Raw genomic sequence first — 22,897 nt, forward strand, 5'->3', positions numbered from 1 at the left:
CCCTAGTCGCTTTTCCAACATAGGGTCTCCACTCCCTAGTTGATTTTATTTTAGATAAAGGGTAACTACTCACTAGTCGCTTTTCCAACATAGGGTCTCTACTCCCTAGTCGCTTTTCTAACATAGGGTCTCCACTCCCTAGTTGATTTTATTTTAGACATAGAGTTTCTACTCCCTAGTCTCTTTTTTCCAACATAGGGTCTCCACTCCCTAGTTGAAGCTATTTTAGACCAAGGGTCTCCACTCCCTAGTCGCTTTTCCATCATAGCGTCTCCATTCCCTAGTTGATTTTATTTTAGATATAGGGTCTCCACTCCCTATTCGCTTTTCCAACATAGGGTCTCCACTCCCTAGTTGAAGTTATTTTAGACATAGGGTCTCCACTCCCTAGTCACTTTTCCAATATTGGATTTCCACTCCCTAGTTGATTTTATTTCATACATAGGGTCTCCACTCCCTAGTCCCTTTTTCCAACATTGGGTCTCCATTCCCTAGTTGATGATATTTTAGACAAAGGGTCTCCACTCCCTAGTCTCTTTTCCAACATAGGGTCTCCGCTCCCTAGTTGATGATATTTTACACATAGGGTTTTCACTCCCTAGTCTCTTTTCCAACATAGGGTCTCCACTCCCTAGTTGATTATATTTTATACATTGGGTCTCCACTACCTTTTCTCTTTTCCAACATAGGGTCTCCACTCCCAGTTAATTTACACATAGGGTATCCACTCCGTAGTCTCTTTTCTAACATAGGGTCTCTACTCCCTAGTTGATTTTATATTAGACATAGGGTCTCCACTCCCTAGTCGCTTTTCCAACATAGGGTATCCACTCCCTAGTTGATTTTATTTTAGACATAGTGTGTCCACTCTTTAGTTGCCTTTCCAACATAGGGTCTCCACTCCCTAGTTAAAGTTATTTTAGACATAGGGTCTCCACTCCCTAGTTGATGATATTTTAGACAAAGGATCTCCACTCCCTAGTCTCTTTTCTAACATAGGGTCTTCATTCCCTAGTTGATAATATTTTAGACATAGGGTCTTCCCTCCCTAGTATCTTTTTCAATATAGGGTCCCCACTCCCTAGTTGATTTTATTTTAGATGTAGGGTCTCCACTCCCTAGTCTCTTTTCCAATATAGGGTCTCCATTCTCTAGTAGAAGTTATTTTAGACTTAGGGTCTCCACTCCCTAGTCTCTTTTCTAACATAGGGTCTCCACTTTCTAGTTGATTTTATTTTATATATAGGGTCTCCTCTCCCTAGTCGCTTTTCCAACATAGGGTCTCCACTCGCTAGTTGATTTTATTTTAGACATAGGGTCTCCACTCCTTAGTCACTTTTTCAACATAGGGTCTCCACTCCCTAGTTGAAGTTATTTTAGTCATAGGGTCTCCACTCCCTAGTCGCTTTTCCAACATAGGGTATCCACTCCCTAGTTGATTTTATTTTAGATATAGGGTCTCCACTCCCTAGTCGATTTTCCAACATATGGTCTCCACTCCCTAGTTGATTTTATTTCAGACATAAGTCTCCATTCCCTAGTCCCTTTTCCAACATAGGGTCTCCACTCCCTAGTTGATGATATTTTAGACACAGGGTCTCCACTTCCTAGTCTCTTTTCCAACATAGGGTCTCCACTCTCTAGTTAATTTTATTTTAGACTTAGGGTCTGCACTCCCTAGTCGCTTTTCCAACATAGGGTCTCCACTCCCTAGTTGATTTTATTTTAGATAAAGGGTAACTACTCACTAGTCGCTTTTCCAACATAGGGTCTCTACTCCCTAGTCGCTTTTCTAACATAGGGTCTCCACTCCCTAGTTGATTTTATTTTAGACATAGAGTTTCTACTCCCTAGTCTCTTTTTTCCAACATAGGGTCTCCACTCCCTAGTTGATTTTACTTTAGACATAGAGTCTCCACTCCCTAGTCTCTTTTCCAACATAAGGTCTCTACTCCCTAGTCTCTTTTCCAACATAGGGTCTCCACTCCCTAGTTGATTTTATTTCAGGCATAGGGTCTCCACTCCCTAGTCGCTTTTCCAACATAGTGTCTCCACTCCCTCGTTGATTTTATTTTAGAACAGGGTTTTCACTCCCTAGTCTCTTTTCCAACATAGGGTCTTCACTCTGTAGTTGATTTTATTTTAGACATAGGGTCTCCACTCCCTAGTCTCGTTTCCAACAAAGGGTCTCCACTTCCTAGTTGATTTTATTTTAGACATAGGGTCTCCACTCCCTAGTTTCTTTTCCAACATAGGTTCTCCAATCCCTAGTTGATTTTTATTTTTAGATATAGGGTCTCCACTGCCTAGTTGATTTTTATTTTTAGACATAGGGTCCTCACTCCCTAGTATAAACTAGGGCAGAAAAAATTCGTTCGTTTGTTTCTTTTGGTGTTTGCGCAGGTATTACCTCGAGGGACAAGGTTCGAGATGAACAAAAGAAGAAGTCTCAATCCAAGAAAAAAGAAGAAAAAAAGAGAAGTGAATCCAAATGCAGAAGTAGATTGAAAGGATATGGACTACTCATGACGACTGAAGTTACGAGCTTTATATTTTTCATTTTGGTCAGAAAAAGGCATAGAAGAATGAACTAGCACCTGCAGCTAGATATCATCAAGGTTTAGATCAGAGTCTGCGCGAAGAACCGCTCAAGACTCAAGATCAAATTTTAACTGATAGCTGATAGGCTTGTTTAGTTTTTTTTTTATTTTGATGTAATAATAGGACTACAGACCAGAGCCTCGACAGAACCTCACTTGACTCTCCAAATCAGCATTCTATCCTTTTTCTTGAACTACACGTGGCCTGATTCCTTTATAACCCGGAATATGTAGGTTATCCAAAACCAGGACTCGGTTGCACTATTTTCTCTTATTTCTTTCCTTTTGAATAATGGTATGGCCAAAAATTAGTCATATCGCTCATCTTTTCTTTGCCTGAAAACTCTTCATATTTTCAAGCAAAGAGGGGCATGCTGTGAGCACCTAATGTTTGACCATGCTCGAATTTTTTACCATTTGTTTTAGTATGTAAATACATTTTAAGTTTAATCTACATAATTTAGCTCTTATTTCACCTTTTATAGGTATTACTTAAGAAATTTATATCCCACTTCCCCCACCAACTCCCTCACATCACACTCATAACCCCTTTTCCCCCCATCTTCCTCACATCACACACTCATAATCTCCTTTTCCCATCTTACTCACAACACTCATTCACTTTATCCCTTTTCCCCCAACTCCCTCACGTGCACACACTCACTTTTCACTACTCACCCTTGGCCCACTCACAAATTATTCCTGACAAATACACCTCACTTCCCTCCTCCCCATTCCTCCTCCTCAGAATTCTATCACACAAACCTCATCAATCATCAAAGCTTCATCGATCTTTCCTCCATATTTAGCCTAAAAATCTCTGCTAAATAGCCTCGTCTCCTCCACCAAATCAGCAGCTTCAACACCATCAAAACACCTTTGTTTTCCTCCCTTAAAAATAGACCAAGCTTCTACCAAAAACGACCCCAAAACACTGCTGAAATACCAGCGAAATTCTAGCAAAAACCAATCCAAAACCATGCTGAAAACTAGCTGAAAACAAACCCAAAAATGTCACCCATCAACAACAAAACACCAGCAATAAATCTCTGCCAAACTCGCCCCAGAAACTGCCCGAATCAGCCCCAAAAATAACCCCCAAAAGCCAGCAAAAATAAGTTTAAACCCCCGCTGCCGAAACCGCTCTAAAACAGTCCAAAATACTCCAAACAATGCTGCCAAAAATCAACTGAAAAACCTAGCTGAAACAGCCCCCAAAATACCATTTAAACCAAGCTTCTCACCTCCAAAACACCGTCAAAAAAATAGCTAAAGTTTTTGAGTCGAGTCGAGGTCCGAGCCGAGTCCGCCGAGTTCGAGAGGTGGGTTATTAATGGTCTTGTTCGCTTTTGGATTTCAGAGCTGTAAAATATTGAAAATTCATATTCAAAACTTTGAGGTTCATTCCTTTTATTAATCTCTATAATGTCGGCATTGGTATTCTATATTATGGATCTTGTGCTTGAATGAAGTTTTATTTTCGTTCTCGTGTTAATATCTTTAGTTCAATGCCTATATCACTTTTTATCTGTTTGTTGTTCTATTGTGGAATCATGTTGATATTGGTATTTATCATGTTGATATTGGTATTTATTTGTGAAAATATTTCCATCACTACACTGCATTAACGTAGCACACTCTGGGAAGAAATAGTTTGGGCATATTGTTAAAGAACTTAGGCTAAGAGTTTACTGCTTTAGCTTCTATTTGTTGGGGCCAAGTTTTGTGGGATCTAGTTTCAAATAAACGATTGGGCCAAATAAGATAAGTTCTGCAGAGGCCCAATACAATACAAAGATGTCCATTTTGATTTGTATGCTGGTCAATTTTTTCTCAAAGGACAAATATAGTAATTTTTTCAAAAGTAATAGCGTGCTAATAATCCTTTCTAATGACTGCGGATTCCCTTGCGTAGCGCATTTATGAAAAAATTAATAAATTTTATCTCGATCCCGCATTCGCTTGTGTAGTGTGGTTATGATATCTTATTATTCAAAACATTCTTGAATAATCAAGCATTAAAAGTGGATAGGTAAAACATGAAAATCCATTAAAACACAGTTTGTTCAAAAATAATATAAGCCAAATATAGTCAATAAAGTGACCGTTCTAGAATCACGAGACTCGAAAAATGCCTTACACTTTCTCCACGGTCAACAGAATTCCTTACCCGGACTTTATTTTCGCAGACCAATAATGATAGAGTCAAACCTTCCTTTGTCTAGGGATTAAAATAAAATGTGACTTGGAACACCAAAAATCAATTCCAAGTGGCGACTCTGAATAACAAAATAATCCCTATTTTAAAATTGTCACTTTAATTGGAAACACTCTTTAACCCACAATCCATAATACACATATCTTTTGGGGGATGGGGGGAGGGGGGTAAAAAGGGGTGCGACAACCTTAGTTCTTAAGAGATGCGAAGAGACAAACTTAATTCTTAATTGGGAAAAATATCGTTTTATGGTTACTGAGGGAATTATTTTAGGACATAAAATCAGTGCTAAAGGGATAAAAGTTGATAAGGCTAAAATTGATCTTATAGAAGGATTACCCCCTCCCACAACTAGTAAAGGCATTATAAGCTTTCTAGGTCATACAGATTTTTACAGACGATTCATAAAGGATTTTTCAAAGATTTCAAAACCTCTGACTAACCTTTTGATGAAAGATGTTAAGTTTGAATTTTCAGGTGATTGTATGAAAGCCTTTAACAACCTTAAGGAAAAATTATCAACTGCCCATGTAGTTGTGTCCCCTGATTGGAACCACCCTTTTGAGATTATGTGTGATGCTAGTGATACAACAGTTTGAGCTATTTTAGGACAGAGAAAAGATAAGATTTTTCGTCCAATTTATTATACCAGCAGGACAATGAATGATGCTCAACTAAATTATGCCACCACTGAAAAAGAATTATTGGCAGTAGTATTTGCATTTGATAAGTTTCGTTCCTATCTGATAGGAACCAAGGTCACTGTTTTACTGATCATGCGGCTCTAAAATACCTCTTAGCAAAAAAATATGCCCGACCTAGATTGTTAAGATGAATTTTACTTCTTCAAGAATTTGAGCTCGAGATAAAAAATAAAAAAGAAACAGAGAATCAGGTAGTTGACCATTTGTTTAGATTAGAGAACCATCCACTTGAGTTGTGTGATATAAAAGAAGAGTTTCCTGATGAACATATTTTTTCTATCAACTCAGTTGTGGCTCAACCACCCTGGTTTGCAGACATTGCAAATTACTTAGTTGAAAAATGGATTCCCCAAAATTTCACTTACTAAAAGAGGAAAAAGTTGATATCTTATGCTAAATATTATTTGTGGAATGACCCTTACTTGTTAAAAATTTGTGCAGATAATATTATCAGAAGGTGTGTACCAGAAAAAGAAATGACCAAAATTTTGTATCATTGCCACGATGGAGCAGGTGGATAATATTATGCAGCAAATCGAACTGCCTTTAAAGTTCAGGAGGTTGGATTTTTCTGGCCTACACTTTTTAAGGACGCTCGTGCCTTCATCTATGGAGAATAGATTTCATGGGTCCTTTTTCTTCATCTCACTCTTTTGAATATATCCTCGTGGCTGTGGATTATATTTCAATATGGGTTGAAGACATCCCAACAAGGAAAAATGATGCTCAAACTGTGTGCAATTTTCTCAAAAAAAATATTTTTACCAGGTTTGGTACACCACGAGTCATCATTGGCGACCAAGGGTCCTATTTCATGAATAGATAATTTTCAGCATTGTTGTCAAAATATGGTGTGACTCACAAAACAGGAACACCATACCATGCTCAAACGCAAGGTCAAGTTGAGGTTTCTAACCGCAAATTAAAAAGAATACTTGAAAAAATGGTTGGAATCTCCAGAAAAGACTGAGCTTCAAAATTAGATGACACACTGTGGGCATATCGAACGGTGTTTGAAACGCCAATTGGTACATCTCCATATCGATTAGTGTAACGACCCGGCGAGTCATTTTGAGAGTTGTAGCCACATTCCTCTATTTACTAATCATTCTGTACTTTATAGCTGTATCGTTACTTGTTGGGATAGTCAGTTCGAGTCCGAAGAGATTTCAGAATGAATTGAGACACTTAGTCTCAAGGTTGAAAACGTAAGTTGAAAAGGTTTATCGGATATTAACTTATGTGTAAAAAGCCCTGAAATAGAGTTTTGATAATTCCAATAGCTCCGTATGGTGATTTTGGACTTAGGAGCATGTCCGAAAAATTATTTGAAAGTCCGTAGCTAAATTAGGCTTGAAATGGCTAAAATAGAAATTTATGTTTGAAAGTTTGACCGGGGAGTTGACTTTTTGATATCGGATAGCAGAATACAGTTCTGAAACTTTTATAGCTCCGTTATGTTATTTATAACTTGTGTGCAAAATTTGAGGTCAATCGGATCTGATTTGATAGGTTTCGGCATCGAATTTAGAAGTTGGAATTTCTTAGTTTCATTAGACTTGAAATTAGGTATGATTCGTGTTTTTAGCGTTGTTTGATGTCATTCGAGGTTTCGACTAAGTTTTTAGGATATTTTAGGAGTTTTTGGTATATTTGGTCGAGGTCCCGGGGGCTACGGGTAAGTTTCGGGTGGTTAACGGAATAGAATTGGACTTAGTGTTATTGCTGAAGCATCAACTGCTGCTGGTGTCTGGTTTCCTTTTATGCGTTCGTGTAGGTAGTCCCGCGTTCGCGTAGAGGAAGCTTGTGTGCTGCTGGAATTAGGCCTTCGAATTTGCGATGCATGTTCCGCGTTCACGAAGCACTGAGATCTAAGGCCTACGCGTTCACGATTGGGTCCTCGCGTTCGCGTAAAGGAAGGGGCAGATGAGGTCTCAGGTGATTTAGCCTACGCGTTCGCGATGAGGTTACCACGTTCGCGAAGGCTCGACTGTGTGAGCTTTCCGCGTTCGTGAAGAAGGTTTTTGGACTGAAGCATTTTGTGCTTCGCGAACGCGAGGAAATGGTCGCGTTCGCGAAGAAGAAACCTCTGGGTAGAAACTTTAAGTTATGATTTTTTATTTTTACCGATTTGGAGCTCGGGGATAGGCGATTTTTAGGAAATTTTCAAGAAAAACATCGGGGTAAGTGCTCTTAACTCAATTTTGGTTAAAGTACCCGAATCTATAGTAGTTTTTAACATTTAATATGTGGATTAAGTTGAAAACGATTGTGAAAATCCCTAAGTTTAGATTGAAGATTTGAGGGTCGAGTTTATGTCAGAATTTAGTGATTTTGGTATGGTTGGACTCGTGGTTGAATGAGCGTTCATATTTTTATCTTTTGTCGGGTTCGAGACGTGGGCCCCATGGGCATTTTAAAGTTAAATTTTGGATTTTGTTGGAAACTTAGTATTTTCATATGGAATTAAATTTTAATAATTTGTATTGACTGAATCGAAATTATTATGACTAGATACGAGGCTTTTAGATGTCAATTCACGAGGCAAAGGCATAGCGGAGTAAAGAATTTCACGGTACAAGGTAAGTAACTTGTCTAACCTTGTGTGAGGTAAATTCCCCTTAGGATTGGTATGATATGATAATTTGATGTGTTAAAAGTCGTGTACGCGAGATGACGAGTGTGTACATGGGCTAAATGTGGAAAACTCTGATTTTAAAATGTGTAGATCCATGTTACACATTAATTAAATTATTTTATCCGGTTATATTCATCATCATTGATCTATTATTTTTTATACTTTAAATTTGCCTGGTATTTTTTTCTGCTAATTGCTTTACCTGTTTAGTTGAAACTGTATTTCTTTTATTCTGTGCTCAATATTTGAAAGTTCAATTTCTTAATTGAATTATTATTAATATGAAGTATTTGAAATTTTAAAATTTGGTATTGAGGCAACGTGCTAAAAATTGTGATATATTATTTTTGCTGAGTTATTCATTCCCGAATATTTTGTGAGTTTTTTTATACTCATTGTGATTGAGCCGTGAGCTCCTTATTGTGAAAAATATTATTGTTGTTGATTTATTTTGGCAAGTTAAAATTTTTGGGCACTTGAGGTGAAGATTGTGATATATTGTGATATTGATACGCATGCGGTGGTATAAGGTCTGGGTGTTGAAATGCATGTGGTAAGATAAGAGTGGCTTGATACACGTGGCTAGTAGGGAAACTACTAGAAGTCATGCGGTGTGATAAGGGTGGCTAAAACGCGGGATGCTATTTCGGGAAAAATATTTTCTTTAAAAATTAAATGTGAAGGCTCCCACGGTGATATAAAGAAATGAGATATTGTGAATTTATTTATGATTTGGGACTACGAGGCGGTACCTCGGGAGTGCCCTTGTTGATATTTCTTTATGGTTGCATTGCCTTTGGTTATTTTGGTGTTTTCCTTAAAGTTATAAATTTTTATTTTTCTTCCGCGAGGTGTTATTTGCCCTTATTCTGTGTAGTTAAATTGTGACATACTACTTACTTGATTCATCCCCATTGTCATTATTATTATTATTATTATTATTATTATTATTATTATTATTATTATTATTATTATTATTATTATTATTATTATTATTATTATTATTATTATTATTATTATATTGTTAAACTTTTCTCCCTGTCTTTTATTATTCCAGTAGGGCCTGACCTGACCTCGTCACTACTCTATTGAGGTTAGGCTTGGCACTTACTGGGTACCGCTGTAGTGTACTCATACTACGCTTTTGCACATCTTTTTGTGCATATTCGGGTACTTCCTATCAGACCAGTCATTCGTGAACTAGCCGTACTAGGAGACTTCAAGGTATATCTGCCAGCGTCCGCAGACCTCAGAGTCCTCCTCTATCCCTATTATGTAGTATTTTTTCTTATTCTCTTTAGGCTCTGATGTATAGAGCTACTTAGAATAAATTCTTAGAAGCTTGTGACTTATTTTTACCGGGTTTTGGGAGTTGAAATTATTTGAATTGGAGTTTCATTTATTTCAGATTTTTATTATGTTATTCCGCATTGATAGGTGTGCCATCACGACATCCTACGGAGGAAATTTGGGGTCGTGATAATTAGTCTTTGGAAAAGCTTGTCATCTTCTAGTTGAATTAGAACACAAAGCTTTTTGGGAGTTGAAAGCATTGAACTTTGAATTAACCTCTTCTTGTAAAATAGATATTCTTAGGTGAATGAATTGGAAGAATTCAGATTAAAAGCTTATGAAAATGCCAAAATTTTTAAAGAAAAAACAAAAATATGGTATGACAATTTAATCCAATAAAAGATTTTCAAAATTGGAGATCAGGTACTTCTAAACAATAGTAGACTCAGGCTATTTCTAGAAAAATTAAAATCTAGGTGGACGGGTCCTTACAATGTTACACGTTTTACCCCATAGCAATTGAAATTCAACAAACCAATGGAGGAGATAAATTTAAGGTAAATGGTCACACGTTAAAATTATATTTTGGAGGGCATTTTGAGCAACAACCGTCAGTCACTTTGATAGATTGATGAAGTATATAATTAATAAGTCGAGCTGACGACGTTAAACTCAGAACTATGGTTCCTTACCCATGGCCATTGAGGGATAAACAATAATGCCTCATAAGTCCAGCATAGATTTAAATAGTTAAATACTTAATCAATTGATCTGGTTAATATCCAGACTATTGTACAACCAGAATATCTCATGAAGACCTCTACAAAAACAGAGTCACCTATACAGGAGCAACTCCATGGTGATCGGTATGCCCAAGTAACTAGTTGGTAACCATTTAATAATCAATTCATATGTTGGCACAGGTAATTTTCTAGTTTATATACAAACTAGACTTGTTATTTGTATGCAAAAGGTGTGTAGCTGCAGTTTCTTTCAAGTTTTCTTCTGCAGTTGTATATTTGAAAGCCAAAAAGATTTTTACCTCTATATATATTAGATCTTTTTCTTTTTTATAATTAAGTGTTAATTTATCAAAATAAAACTCTTATCATTCTATATCAAATATTTTTTTTTATATTTACCACATAACTTTCTTGTTTTTAAGTTTATTTTTACGAAGGCAAGAACAAATATCTTCAATACATGGCAAGACATTCTGAGATTGAGAAGCATTATGGTCAAAAGCAAGTAGAACTTATAATCTATATGCTAGAACTTGCCCCAAATGTCTTTCGAGGTGAAATCCTAGACAACAGTGATTTTTGAAATATGAATTTAAGCTTTCTTTGTTTAGCTCAGTCTTTTCTAGATATTGCACTGTCATGATCCATTTTTCCCTCCGTATGATGTCGTGATGGCACCTTGTCTCTACGACTAGGTAAGCCTAACATTTGCGAAATAATAAAATAAAAACATAAACTTAACAACTAACTGTAGCAGTTACAACGTAACTGGGTACCATACCGCCTGGCATGTACAATAACCAACTATTCAAAATACACAGAAATCCCAAAATTCGGAACATCGTGAATCACAAACTACAGAAGGAAAGTCTAGTGTCTCTATACATCAGAGTCTAACAAAGGAAAAATACAGAAGATAATGGACATGGGAAAGAGTAGAAGGGGACTCCGAGGTCTGCGGACACGGCAGATATACCTTGAAGTCTCCAAAGCTATCCCGGCTCACTGATAGTGCGGCTGATAAGGAGCACCTGGATCTGCACACGAAGAATATGTGCAGAGAGTAGCATGAGTACACCACAATCGGTACCCAGTAAGTCCCAAGCCTAACCTCGGTCGGGTAGTGACGAGGTCAGGTCAGGGCCCTACTGGTATATATATAATAAAATAAGATAGAATAAAATACCGCAGTAAAATAAAGACTGAAATTTAACAGGAATGAAAGCATAGAAGACAACAACTCAGTACAGAGAGATAAGAGCAAGGGATCTCCCGAGATACCGTCTTGTAGTCCAAAACGTAAATGTGTAGTACAAGGGAATCTCCCGGAATACCGTTCCGTAGTCCTAAAGTAAATATGCAGTATATGGGAATCTCCCGGAATACCGTTCCGTAGTCCCAAAGTAAATATGCAGTACAGGAGGATCTCCCGAAATACCGTTTCGTAGTCCCAAAGTAAATATGTAGTATAAGGGAGTCTCCCAGAATACCGTTCCGTAGTCCCAAAGTAAATATGCAGCTCAAATAATAGAATTAACAGCTACAACACGAAATCCTACAATTTAGACAAAGTACAAGTCAAGGAAAAGCAGAAATTTCACTAAACATGCTGCACAGAGTTCAGATAAGTAATTAAGGCAAGTAGACATGCTATTCTAAGCTAACAGGATACTACACATGCTGATGTAACTCAAATAAGAAGGAAACATGTTATTACTTAGCAGAAATCGGGTTTTTTTTAAAACAATTAGCCCCTGTACGTACTCGTCACCTCACGTACACGACACTCACACATCAAAACAGTACCAAATCCTAAGGGAATTTTCTCTACACAAGGTTAGGCAAGCCACTTACCTCGAACCAAGCTCAATCAATCGGTCACAATGCCTTTCCCACGAGTATCCGACTCCAAATGGCCCAAATCTAGCTAAAAGCAATTACATATCATAAATACAACCAAAATAGACTCATCTAATTAATGAAATCAATACTTTAACAAAAATTTCGAAATTCGTCCTAAAAAATCGACCTGGGCCCACGTCTCGGAATTAGGCAAAAATTACAAAATCTGAAATCCCATTCACTGACGAGTCCAACCATACCAAATTTATCAAAATTCAATCTCAAATGACCACTCAAAACCCCAAATCAAACTCTTCAAATTCCTAGCCGCCAACTCCCAATTTTCACCTTAAATACACACTAACTAGGTGGGAAAATAAATGGGGAAGCAATATTATTGATAAAAGATAAGCACAAGGGACTTACCTCAAGAAACCCCTAAAAATGCTCCTAAGAAATCGCCAAACCCGAGTTCAAAATGTTGAAAATGAGCAAAAATCGCGAACCTTTGCATTTAAGTGTTATGTCCAGAAATCTCGCACCTGCGGACTCTCTGTCGCATCTGCGACGCCGCACCTACGGAAATGCCATCGCAGGTGCGGATTCCACTTAGAAACCCAGGTACCGCTCCTGCGGCTATGCGACCGCATCTGCGACTATCGCAGGTGCAGAAATGCATTACACCTACGGTTCCTGTCTAGCTCCTTCTTGGCCGCATCTGCGGCTCCTCCTTCGTACATGCGATCCCGCACCTGCGGTCTCCCCTCCGCGGGTGCGAAAACACCAGAAACTAGAAAATCTTCAGCAACTAGCCTAAGTCCAAATTCAATCCGTTAAGCATCTGCAACACACTCGAGGCTCCCGGGACCTCAACCAAATATACCAATAAGTCTTAAAATACCATACAAACTTAGTCGAGCCCTCAAATCACATCAAACAACGCTAAAAACACGAATCACCCTCCGATTCAAACTTAATGAACTTGAAACTTTAAACTTCTACAACTGATAACGAAACCTATCAAATCAAGTACGATTGACCCCAAATTTTGCACACAAGTCGTATTCAACATTACAGACCCACTCCAATTTTCGGATTCAGAATCCGACCCCAGTATCAAAAAGTCCACTATCGGTCAAAATCTCCAAAAATTTGACTTTCGTCATTTCAAGCCTAAATGAGCTACAGACCTCCAAACCACAATCCGGACACGCCCCTAAGTCCAAAATCACCCAACGGAGCTAACGGAATGGATGAAACTCTATTACGAAGTCGTCTTCATACAGTTCTGACTATGGTCAAAATCCTAACACTTAAGCTTTCGTTTTAGGGACTAAGTGTCCCAAAACACTCCGAAACCAAAAACAAAACCTACCGATAAGTCACATAAGTAGAAAAAGATACGGGGGATACAGTAAATAGGGAAACGGGGCTATTACTCTCAAAATGATCGGTCGGGTTGTTACATCCTCCCCCTCTTAAAATAATCATTTATCCTCGAACGAGCATAGAGACATACCTGAAGTGGTGAAAAGATAAGGATAACGGCTGCGCATATCCTGCTCGGTCTCCCAAGTCGCCTCCTCGACCGGCTGTCCCCTCTATTAAACCTTCACATAAGCAATGTTCTTTGACCTTAGCTTTCTGACCTGCCTGTCTAAAATAGCCACTGGCTCCTCAACATAAGATAGATCCTTGTCCAATTGGACTGAGCTGAAATCCAATACATGAGCCAAATCAACGTGATACTTCCGGAGCATAGAAACGTGGAATACCGGATGAACTCCTGCTAGGTTGGGAGGTAAGGCAAGCTCGTAAGCAACTTCCCCAACTCGCCGCAATACCTCAAAGGTACCAATAAACCTTGGGCTCAGCTTGCCCCTTTTTTCGAATCTCTTAACTCCCTTCATAGGTGAAACCCGGAGCAAGACCTGCTCTCCAATCATGAATGAACATCGCGAACCTTCCGATCCGCATAACTCTTCTGTCCGGACTGGGCTATGCGAAGTTTATCCTGAATCACCTTAGCCTTCTCCAAGGCATCCTGAACCAAGTCTGTACCCAATAATCTAGCCTCGCCTGGCTCAAACCAACCCACTGAGGGACTGACACCGCCTACCACACAGAGCCTCATACGGTGCCATCTGAATGCTGGACTGATAACTATTATTGTAGGCAAACTCCGCAAGTGGCAAAAACTGGTCCCACACACCCCCAAAATTTATCACACAAGCATAGAGCATATCCTCCAGTATCTGAATAGTGCGCTCGGACTGTCCATCTGCCTGAGGGTGAAATGTTGTGCTCAACTCAACCCGGGTACCCAACTCATGTTGTACAGCTCTCCAGAACCGTGATGTAAACTGAGTACCCTGGTCAGAGATAATAGATACCGGTACGTCATGAAGCCTGACAATCTCACGGATGTAGATTCGAGCTAGCTGCTCGAAAAAATAGGTAGTCATAAACTTGTCACAACCCAATTTCCCCTCCGTATGACGTCGTGACGGCACCTAGTCTCTACGACTAGGTAAGCCTAACATTTGCGGAATAATAAAATAAAAACATAAACTTAACAACTAACCGTAGCAGTAACAACATAACTGGGTACCATACCGCCTGGCATGTACAATAACCAACTATTCAAAATACACAAAAATCCCAAAACCCGGAACATCGTGAATCACAAACTACAAAAGGAAAGTCTAGTGTCTCTATATATCACAGTCTAACAAAGGAAAAATACAGAAGATAATGGACATGGAAAAAAGTAAAAGGGGACTCTAAGGTTTGCGGACGCGTCATATATACCTTGAAGTCTCCAAAGCTGTCCCAGCTCACTGATAGTGTGGCTAATAAGGAGCACCTAGATCTGCATACGAAAAACATGTGCAGAGAGTAGCATGAGTATACCGCAATCGGTACCCAGTAAGTGCCAAGCCTAACCTCGGTTGAGTAGTGACGAGGTCAGGTCAGGGCCCTACTGGCAAATATATAATAAAAGTAATATAGAGTGTAATACCGTAATAAAATAAAGGCTGAAATTTAACAACAATATATATATAATAAAACACACTTAGAATGAAATACCGTAGTAAAATAAAGACTGAAATTTAACAGGAATGAAATCATAGAAGACAACAACTCAGTACATAGAGATAAGAGCAAGGGATCTCCCGAGATACCGTCTTGTAGTCCCAAACGTAAATGTGTAGTACAGGGGGATCTTCCACAATACCGTTCCGTAGTCCCAAAGTAAATATGCAGTACAGGGGGATCTCCCAAAATACCGTTCCGTAGTCCCAAAGTAAATATGCAGTACATGGGGATCTCCCAAAATACCGTTCCATAGTCCCAAAGTAAATATGCAGTATAGGGATTCCCGAAACACCGTTCCATAGTACCAAAGTAAATATGCAGCTCAAACAATAGAATTAAAAAAATAAAATAAATAAATGATTTTTTAATCATTATTATCATATCTACATATTTTATATCTAAGTTATTCTTATATTAATTTTGTAATTCTCACAGAGCAAAATTAATATATAATAGCTGATGAATTGAATATTAGAGTGAAAGTAATTTTTAGTAAGATTATTATTTCAAGTCTGTAATCTTGTTTTCCTCAGTTTTAATTCTCACGGAGAAATTGTTGAAGGCAAGACTATTGATTTTCTAGTAAAAATATTCTCACGAAGTTTTTACTACGCTTGAGCACAATTCATGCAAGATATTTCAGCTTAATCGTGACTAGTTTTAAATTAATTAATTAACATAACCTCACGGAGTGTTAATTTTTTTTTTAGGGTAAAAATATAATTGTATTAGCAATAAACAATTATTCTTTAGAGAAATACGTATAAAACTGTGATTTTATTGTAATGATATATATATATATATAATGATATATCAAGTGAATTCAATGATTCCCAACTCTTTTTAAATATAAACCTTTCAGAAGAAATTTGTCTTAAAATATAATTTCACACACACCTTTCATCAATTTGATTTTCTCAAATAGTGATCAAAATATTACAAGTCTGAAACTTAGATTCTCCAATCTCTGTGGAACGATATCATAAACTATACTAGAATTTGACAGAGTATGAGCAGAAAATTCTGTACACATTAGCTTCATCAAACGGCTAGTTGTGTAAAAATCCCAAAAAGTAAACTGGAAAAACTGAAATTCAAGACACATTATTAGCTAATTAACAACCATTCTAGGGGCAAGTGCACATATAGCCATTTTCAGGGATGCTATTTAGAGATTAGCCAGTAATTATTTTGTCCTGAATTTTTAAACTAAATTTTTTAACTTCAGGACAATTCAGAATAGTTTTGTCCTGAAAATTTGAAATAAAAAACTAAAATTTAGGATGCACTGGCTAATTCCTAAATAGCAGTCCTTTAGAGTGGCTACCTAATGTCATTTCTACTTAGAGTGACTACCCGGTGTCATTTCTACGAGTTTGCATTTGCTGGTTTGACAGCCTTCTGGACAAAGTTTTATTTGGGCCTAATTGAGCTTTGGTGGCCCATTCACAAATAGTTTTTTGGGGGGATTTTTACCTAGCTATACTATAATAGAAACCTATTTACCACCTTTATTTAGGTTCCTTATTAATTACTTTGTATATCTATATTTACAATATATACAAAACCATAAAAATAAAAATAAAAATCAAGATCCCTTAGTTGACACCTACCCCCATTTTCAATAACCCTCCACCTACCCCCATTTTCAATAACCCTCCCCTACATTTAAGATCCTGTTTCTTTTTTCTCTCTTTCTTAATAATCATCCAAAATCTCTCTTTTATTTTTATAACCCCACCTCCCCCCCAAAATTCCAATTCTTTTCCTTTTCCAAAGATTTTCAAACTACCCAATTTTTCTCTTTCTTACTAATCACCCAAAATCTCTATTTCTTATTGATACAATGCAGACGAAATTCGTAATATTATATTACTCTAGAATCAAGTTATGGGTAAGTTTTGAATCTTGTTTTCTTTCTTTCTAAATTCAATACCCAAAACATTACTCGATACAATACTAATACAATTATATTAGATTTTTAGTATAGAGTTGTTATTGAAACTTGAAGAAGATGAAGATCATAATTGTATCACAATTTTTCAGAAATGTATCACGATTGTATTATAATTGTATATGTATGATAATTGTTGCAGGAATTGTATTACAAATATATGATAATTTTATATTCATTGTATATTGTTACGAGCAGTTGTGAGTTCGTGATGAATTTCACAGTTTGTATCACAAATATATGATAATTGTATATTAATATATTAGTATTGTATAAGATATTATTTTGGGTATTAATGTACCAGATACAAATTAGATACAATTATGATACAAGTATGATACAATTATGTTTTAAGATTGATGTATCTGATACAATTCAAATACAATTATGATACAGTTATCATACAATTATCATACAATTCCTGAATATTTCTTCATTTTCAGTGTTGTCCAGTCTCCCAGCAGAAGAACGATACAATTGATGATTTTTTAATAATACAAAGTTATCAGCAATGGTGGGAAGAAAGAAGATGGAGATTCTTGGCGTAGATTAAGGGATTTTGATGTAAAAAAAAAAAAGGAGAGAGAAGAGGAAAGGGAAAAAGAAAGGAAAGGATGTAATTGAATCTCTTAATTGAATGCACTAATAATTGGGTGAGGGTCTTTTAAGGAGCAATGTATATAATTTGTAAGAAAAATCTAGATACTTATTTAAAATTACAAAACATAGAGAACATAGATAAAAAAAAAATTTCTAATATAGTATAGCTAGGTAAAAATTCCTTTTTCTTTCTTCTAATTTTTTTAAAAAATTAAATTGAGAGATATGAAAGTAAGAAGAGAAGACAGTAAGAATCGAACCCATATTTATATGGAAGATTCATTCTTCTTAATTTTAATCGTGAAAACATGACATAAGAATAAAACACAATAGACCATGTATGATGTAACGAAGAATTTTTCTTAATTGCATTTGTCTACATGTAAGAAGTAAATACAAATCTAGCAATGACCAAATCTTGGAACAAAGGGGTGCAGGGTATTTTATGAGCCAAAAATCATTTACATCCATCTAGTGGAATGTCTCTCAATTGAAAATAAAAATTCTTTGTTCAAAAACATCTTCATGACTTCAACCCTAAAATTTAAACAAGGGAGTTATTTTCTTTAACTTGGCCATTCTTCCCAGCTAGAAGTGGTGCAGTGGTATCTTTATCTTTAACCTGAGATGACAACAAAAACACAATTTTTAGAACAAATAAGGTACAATGATTTATAGCACAAAGTACAACATCTTCAAATCGTTACGAGAAGAGGGAGGGCTAAGTGCACAAACAACCATTCTTAGGGCTGCTAATTAAAAATTAGCCAATACTTATTTGTCCTGAAATTTTGAACTAAAACTTTTAGTGCGTGTTTGGACATAAGAATTGTAAAATTTCAAAAAAAAAAGAAGTGGAAAAAACATTCAAGTGAAAATGATATTTAAAAGTATTTGGATATGAATATAATTTTGGGCTGTTTTTGAATTTTTGTGAGTGATCTGAAGTGCACCTTTGAAAAATAGCTTTTTGGAGTTTTTCAAATTTTCGAAAAATTTCAAAATTTATCTTTAAGTGAAAATCGAAAATTTCATGCCCAAATACTGATTTCGAAAAAAAGAATCACTTTTATGGCCAAACGGGCCCTTAATTTTGAGATAATTCAGGATATTTGTGTGAATTGAAAAATCAAAATTCAGGACACATTGGTTAATTCCTAAATAGCCGCCATTTAGAGTGTCTATCTGGTGTCATTTCTATGAAGAGGAAGAATGGCTTACTTGAGTCATGGAAGAAAGGTCTCCAACTTGTTTCCTTTTGGTTTCATTGACACAAAAATAGGAATACAATCCCATTCCAACAATGGCAACAAGAATTCCGATAATGTTTCTTGAAGTGAAAGGATCATGTAGCAATGTATAGCCAAATGCTAAAACCAAACATGTTTTAAGGTGGCCTAACACTTGATATGTAACTGGTGATGTCTTTCCAATCACTAAAAATGTGCTGAAATTCACTGATACAGCAATCAAACATGACAACAATATAAATCCCTGCATTTGAGAAACACATTGTTAAAATTTTGGTACAAGACAATAGGTGTTAATTTAAGAATACATTGTACACTAAAGGATGTGGTGTAACGGATGGAGTTGCTCTTTTCTTAACCATAGGTATGGGGTTCGAGCTCTGCATATGAAAAAATTCTTGGTAGAGAGCACTTCCACCGAATGGGGCCCTATGCGCCGCAAATCCGGATATAGTCGGATTCCAATGGGGGTACCGGATACCCGATGGGAAACCAAAAAAATTTAAGAATATAATGTAATTAGTGTTTTTTCTTACCACAACAATAGGAGAATATTTGTAGGCGAAAACACTCTGTTTGGTAAGGAATTGATCCACCACTGGCCCTGATACAAATAGAATAGCTGCTTGGAAAGGGGCTGATTGATACAACAATTGAGTTGATGAGATGTTGAGCCTCTTTTGAATTGTGTTGGTCAGCTGAATTTGAGGTTAAGTCAAATTATAAAATTAAATTTTTTTTTTAACTCCTATATATAAAAGCTTTTACATTCTCAAGTCATTTAAAAGATAACTACTAGTAACCAGAGACGAACTCAGGATTTTTACGTGACGGGGGCACAATATTCTGTTCAACCAGTGCCCCCTAAAGGTTTTAAGTGTTTAGGGTGCAAAGTATTTTAAATTAATCATTTTTAAGGTATATACATATACATATACAAGATTTTTGTCGAAGCTTACGGGTTTCCGTGACCAGAGATAGACCTATGCTATACCGAGTGGGGTCACCAGCAACCGTAAAGTTCGGCAAAAATTTTATGTGTACACGTATATCTTTTTAGAAAATAGTGATATATTAGTAGTGGTCACCCTCTGTACAAAGCAGATTTTGGTTGAATCCAAAAGTGTACCCCGACTTTTAGATCCTGAATTCGCCTTAAGTCCGTTTCTGCAAGTAATCGACTAACAAGATAGATAGTTTACTATAACAAGTTAAAATATACTGATAGTGTAAAATTTGTTACGTCGGATAAATCATTAAAAGGATACAATTTGTCCAACGCAAGTTGTAACAATGGCAAGAAGGGAGAGAATTGTTCCAACAAAATTGAGCTGAAGATCAGTAATAGAGGCATAGCCAACTCCGATTAGCAGAACGAACAGAGCAAACTTAATATTTCGGCTGCAAAAGTATGTGTAACAGACAACAATTATTAGTCAACCAACAAGCCTGTACTTTTGTATTTTGTTTTGCGAATTAATTAAACTATAGAATAATAAATTACCTGAACTGCTTTTTCAAGAAAATGGTTTCTAATAGTACGGTAAAAGGTATAATTGCTAGTTTTGTCATCTGCAAACACAATAGAAAAAGCATACAAAGAAATTAGCACCTTATTTGTAAGCTTAGCTCTTCTATCTGCGTGGAGGCGGATTCAAAATTTAGCATTGTTAGTTCAGCTAATACGGGTTAGATTATGACTCACTTTTTAACTTAATTTAATTGAATTCCAAATGACCCATCAATCTATTGGGTCAAAACAGGTCAATAGTCTCCCCAACATATCAAAATGCAATCCAAACTCAAATATAAAAACATTTGGAAATTGAAAATTAAGTAAATTTGGAGGAACTTAAGTTAATAATTAAGAATTTTAATAATTAAGAATTTACATTAGTTTTTACTTTTTTTTTTGGTCAAAATGCAAAATAAAAACAAAAGACCCGTTGAGCAGGTTAAATTATGACTCATTATTTGATCCATCGTGAGCGAATCGAATAGTGGACGAGTTGAGTCATGTGCATATTGATTTGACCTCTTTGACTCGTTCAAATTTGACTCAACTCGCCAATTTACCACCTCTAAGTTGTGTATCACAATGCACACACATTTGGTTTATTATTGCTCACATATAATACCAATTTAAATAGATGTAAGTATAGTTTGACATGAATATTATACCTGGTAGAAGCCAATGGAATTAAAGCCAAGGCTAAGATTGAGAAAGCCAATGGATACACCATTTAAGATGCCAAAGAGCATCACAGTCTTCATATCAATGGGTTTGTTCTCAAAGAAATTGAATTTGAGTGCCACGTGGAGTGTGCAATATGTCACCATTAGATGCCAACTTGTTAATGTTGTGGCTATAATAATAAAAATAAAAATAAACATTACTAATCTTGAAATAAACAACTTAATCTTGAATATCATATTGAAAGTTTGGTAAGTACTATGATAAGATTATACATTTTTTATTGATTAAAATTCTACCAAATGCCAAAAGTGTAAGTGAGAGGAAAATGATATTACCAAAGGGAAAACCAAGATTACTCATCAAAGCTTTGTTGCAAATAACAATGGAAACTGAAGATGCAACTGATAGAAACAGTGCTCCAACCACACCCAACTGAAAGCTTGTCATTTCTCCCATCTTCATCAACCAAAAGAAATACAAAATATTAGAAGAAATAACAACAATAACATACCCATAATTCCACATAGTAGGGTCGGGGAGGTAGTGTGTACGCAAACCTTACCCCCTACCGTGTGGAGGTAGAGAGGTTATTTCCGATAAACCCTCGGCTCAAGGAACACATAACCACAACAATAATGAGAATAAAAACGGTAGCGTAGAAACCATAAAAAAAAAAAAAAGCAGTAACAACATCAAGATAATAAGATGACCGAAACGAAAGAAACAACAAGTAGTAGTCGAAGAAAATCACCTTATAATATTTTTCTATCTTTGATTAATATGGAAGAAATTGGACAATTTAACATACTCTAAAAATATGCCTTAATTATATTACACTTATAAACTATTCTTTTGGGAAAATGTGGATGAATCAAAGATAATCTGACAAAGTCATAATAAAAACAAGAACATGAACTCGCAAAACATTTATAAAAGGTAATAATATTACTGTCCGGCAAAAAGAAAATTTCTGTATCTTAGCACTATGTATTTTTTGCATGTTTGACGATTTCAACTTAACCTTTACTATGACTAAATATCTTTGACATTGAAGACAAGGGCGGAGCCAGCCTTATAGTCATGGGTTCTAGAACTCAATAACTTTGGTTCAAACCTTGTATTTATGTTAAAAAAAAGTTCATTGAATATATATAAATAGTCTATTTAGAACCCAATAAGTAAAAAGAATTATGGTCGAGAGCTCGTAAACTAAAAATCCTAGCTCTCCGAAGAGCCAAACGCAAAACTGGCCGGACATGCCCTCTTTTTTTGGCTTAAGCAAATGTTCGTGCTGATCTTTAACTTTACAAGTTGCCAGCTTCTGTCTTAACGAACATAATGCGCACACCATCAAGATTAACAAAATAAAAAGATTAAAACGAGATCAAGGAATTAAGACATTGCAGATATATATGTACCTCTTCAAATAATGATGGTGATTTTACAAATAAAGTTGTGCTCCTACAAGTACTCCACAAATGAAATTTTAAGAACTTGGAGAGATGATTAATGTAAGTTTTTCTTTTGTTGGGTGTGGGGTTTTTTGAAGAGGGGAGGGAGAGTTTTGTGGCTTGAATGAGAATGTAGAAGAAAAAATGCAAGCTTTTATTTACAACTTATGTGGTGTGTGTGGTTGGTGCTAACGTCGTTAATTTTAGCTGTGGTTGGTCTTCAAGGCTTAACGGTTGATGAACATCTTTAAACATATTATGGTGTTCGGGTAGCTTGCGCGTATCTCGACTAATTTATCAGTAACTAC

General features: G+C 36.3%; 1 protein-coding gene across 1 annotated transcript; it reads right to left on the reverse strand.

The window, feature by feature from the left end:
• Window positions 1-18,032: 18,032 nt before the first annotated feature.
• On the reverse strand, window positions 18,033-22,717 carry LOC107782487 (UDP-xylose transporter 1). Its single transcript, XM_016603370.2, has 8 exons — window positions 22,557-22,717; window positions 21,474-21,594; window positions 21,123-21,307; window positions 20,446-20,513; window positions 20,210-20,342; window positions 19,478-19,639; window positions 18,913-19,185; window positions 18,033-18,313 (listed from the first exon to the last, which is right to left on the reverse strand). Exons 2-8 carry the CDS (start codon window positions 21,592-21,594, stop codon window positions 18,236-18,238), a joined length of 1,020 nt encoding a protein of 339 aa, XP_016458856.1. The 5' UTR covers window positions 22,557-22,717; the 3' UTR covers window positions 18,033-18,235.
• Window positions 22,718-22,897: the final 180 nt, after the last annotated feature.

This window comes from Nicotiana tabacum, chromosome 9, assembly GCF_000715075.1.
Source record: "Nicotiana tabacum cultivar K326 chromosome 9, ASM71507v2, whole genome shotgun sequence".
Lineage (NCBI taxonomy): Eukaryota > Viridiplantae > Streptophyta > Magnoliopsida > Solanales > Solanaceae > Nicotiana > Nicotiana tabacum.

Coding starts and splice junctions, on each gene's coding strand:
- LOC107782487 (XM_016603370.2), bottom strand. CDS start 21,594: ATGGGAGAAATGACAAGCTTTCAGTTGGGTGTGGTTGGAGCACTGTTT. Junction 21,308..21,473: donor TAATCTTGGTTTTCCCTTTG/GTAATATCATTT, acceptor TTATTATTATAG/CCACAACATTAACAAGTTGG. Junction 20,514..21,122: donor ATTCCATTGGCTTCTACCAG/GTATAATATTCA, acceptor TTGTGTTTGCAG/ATGACAAAACTAGCAATTAT.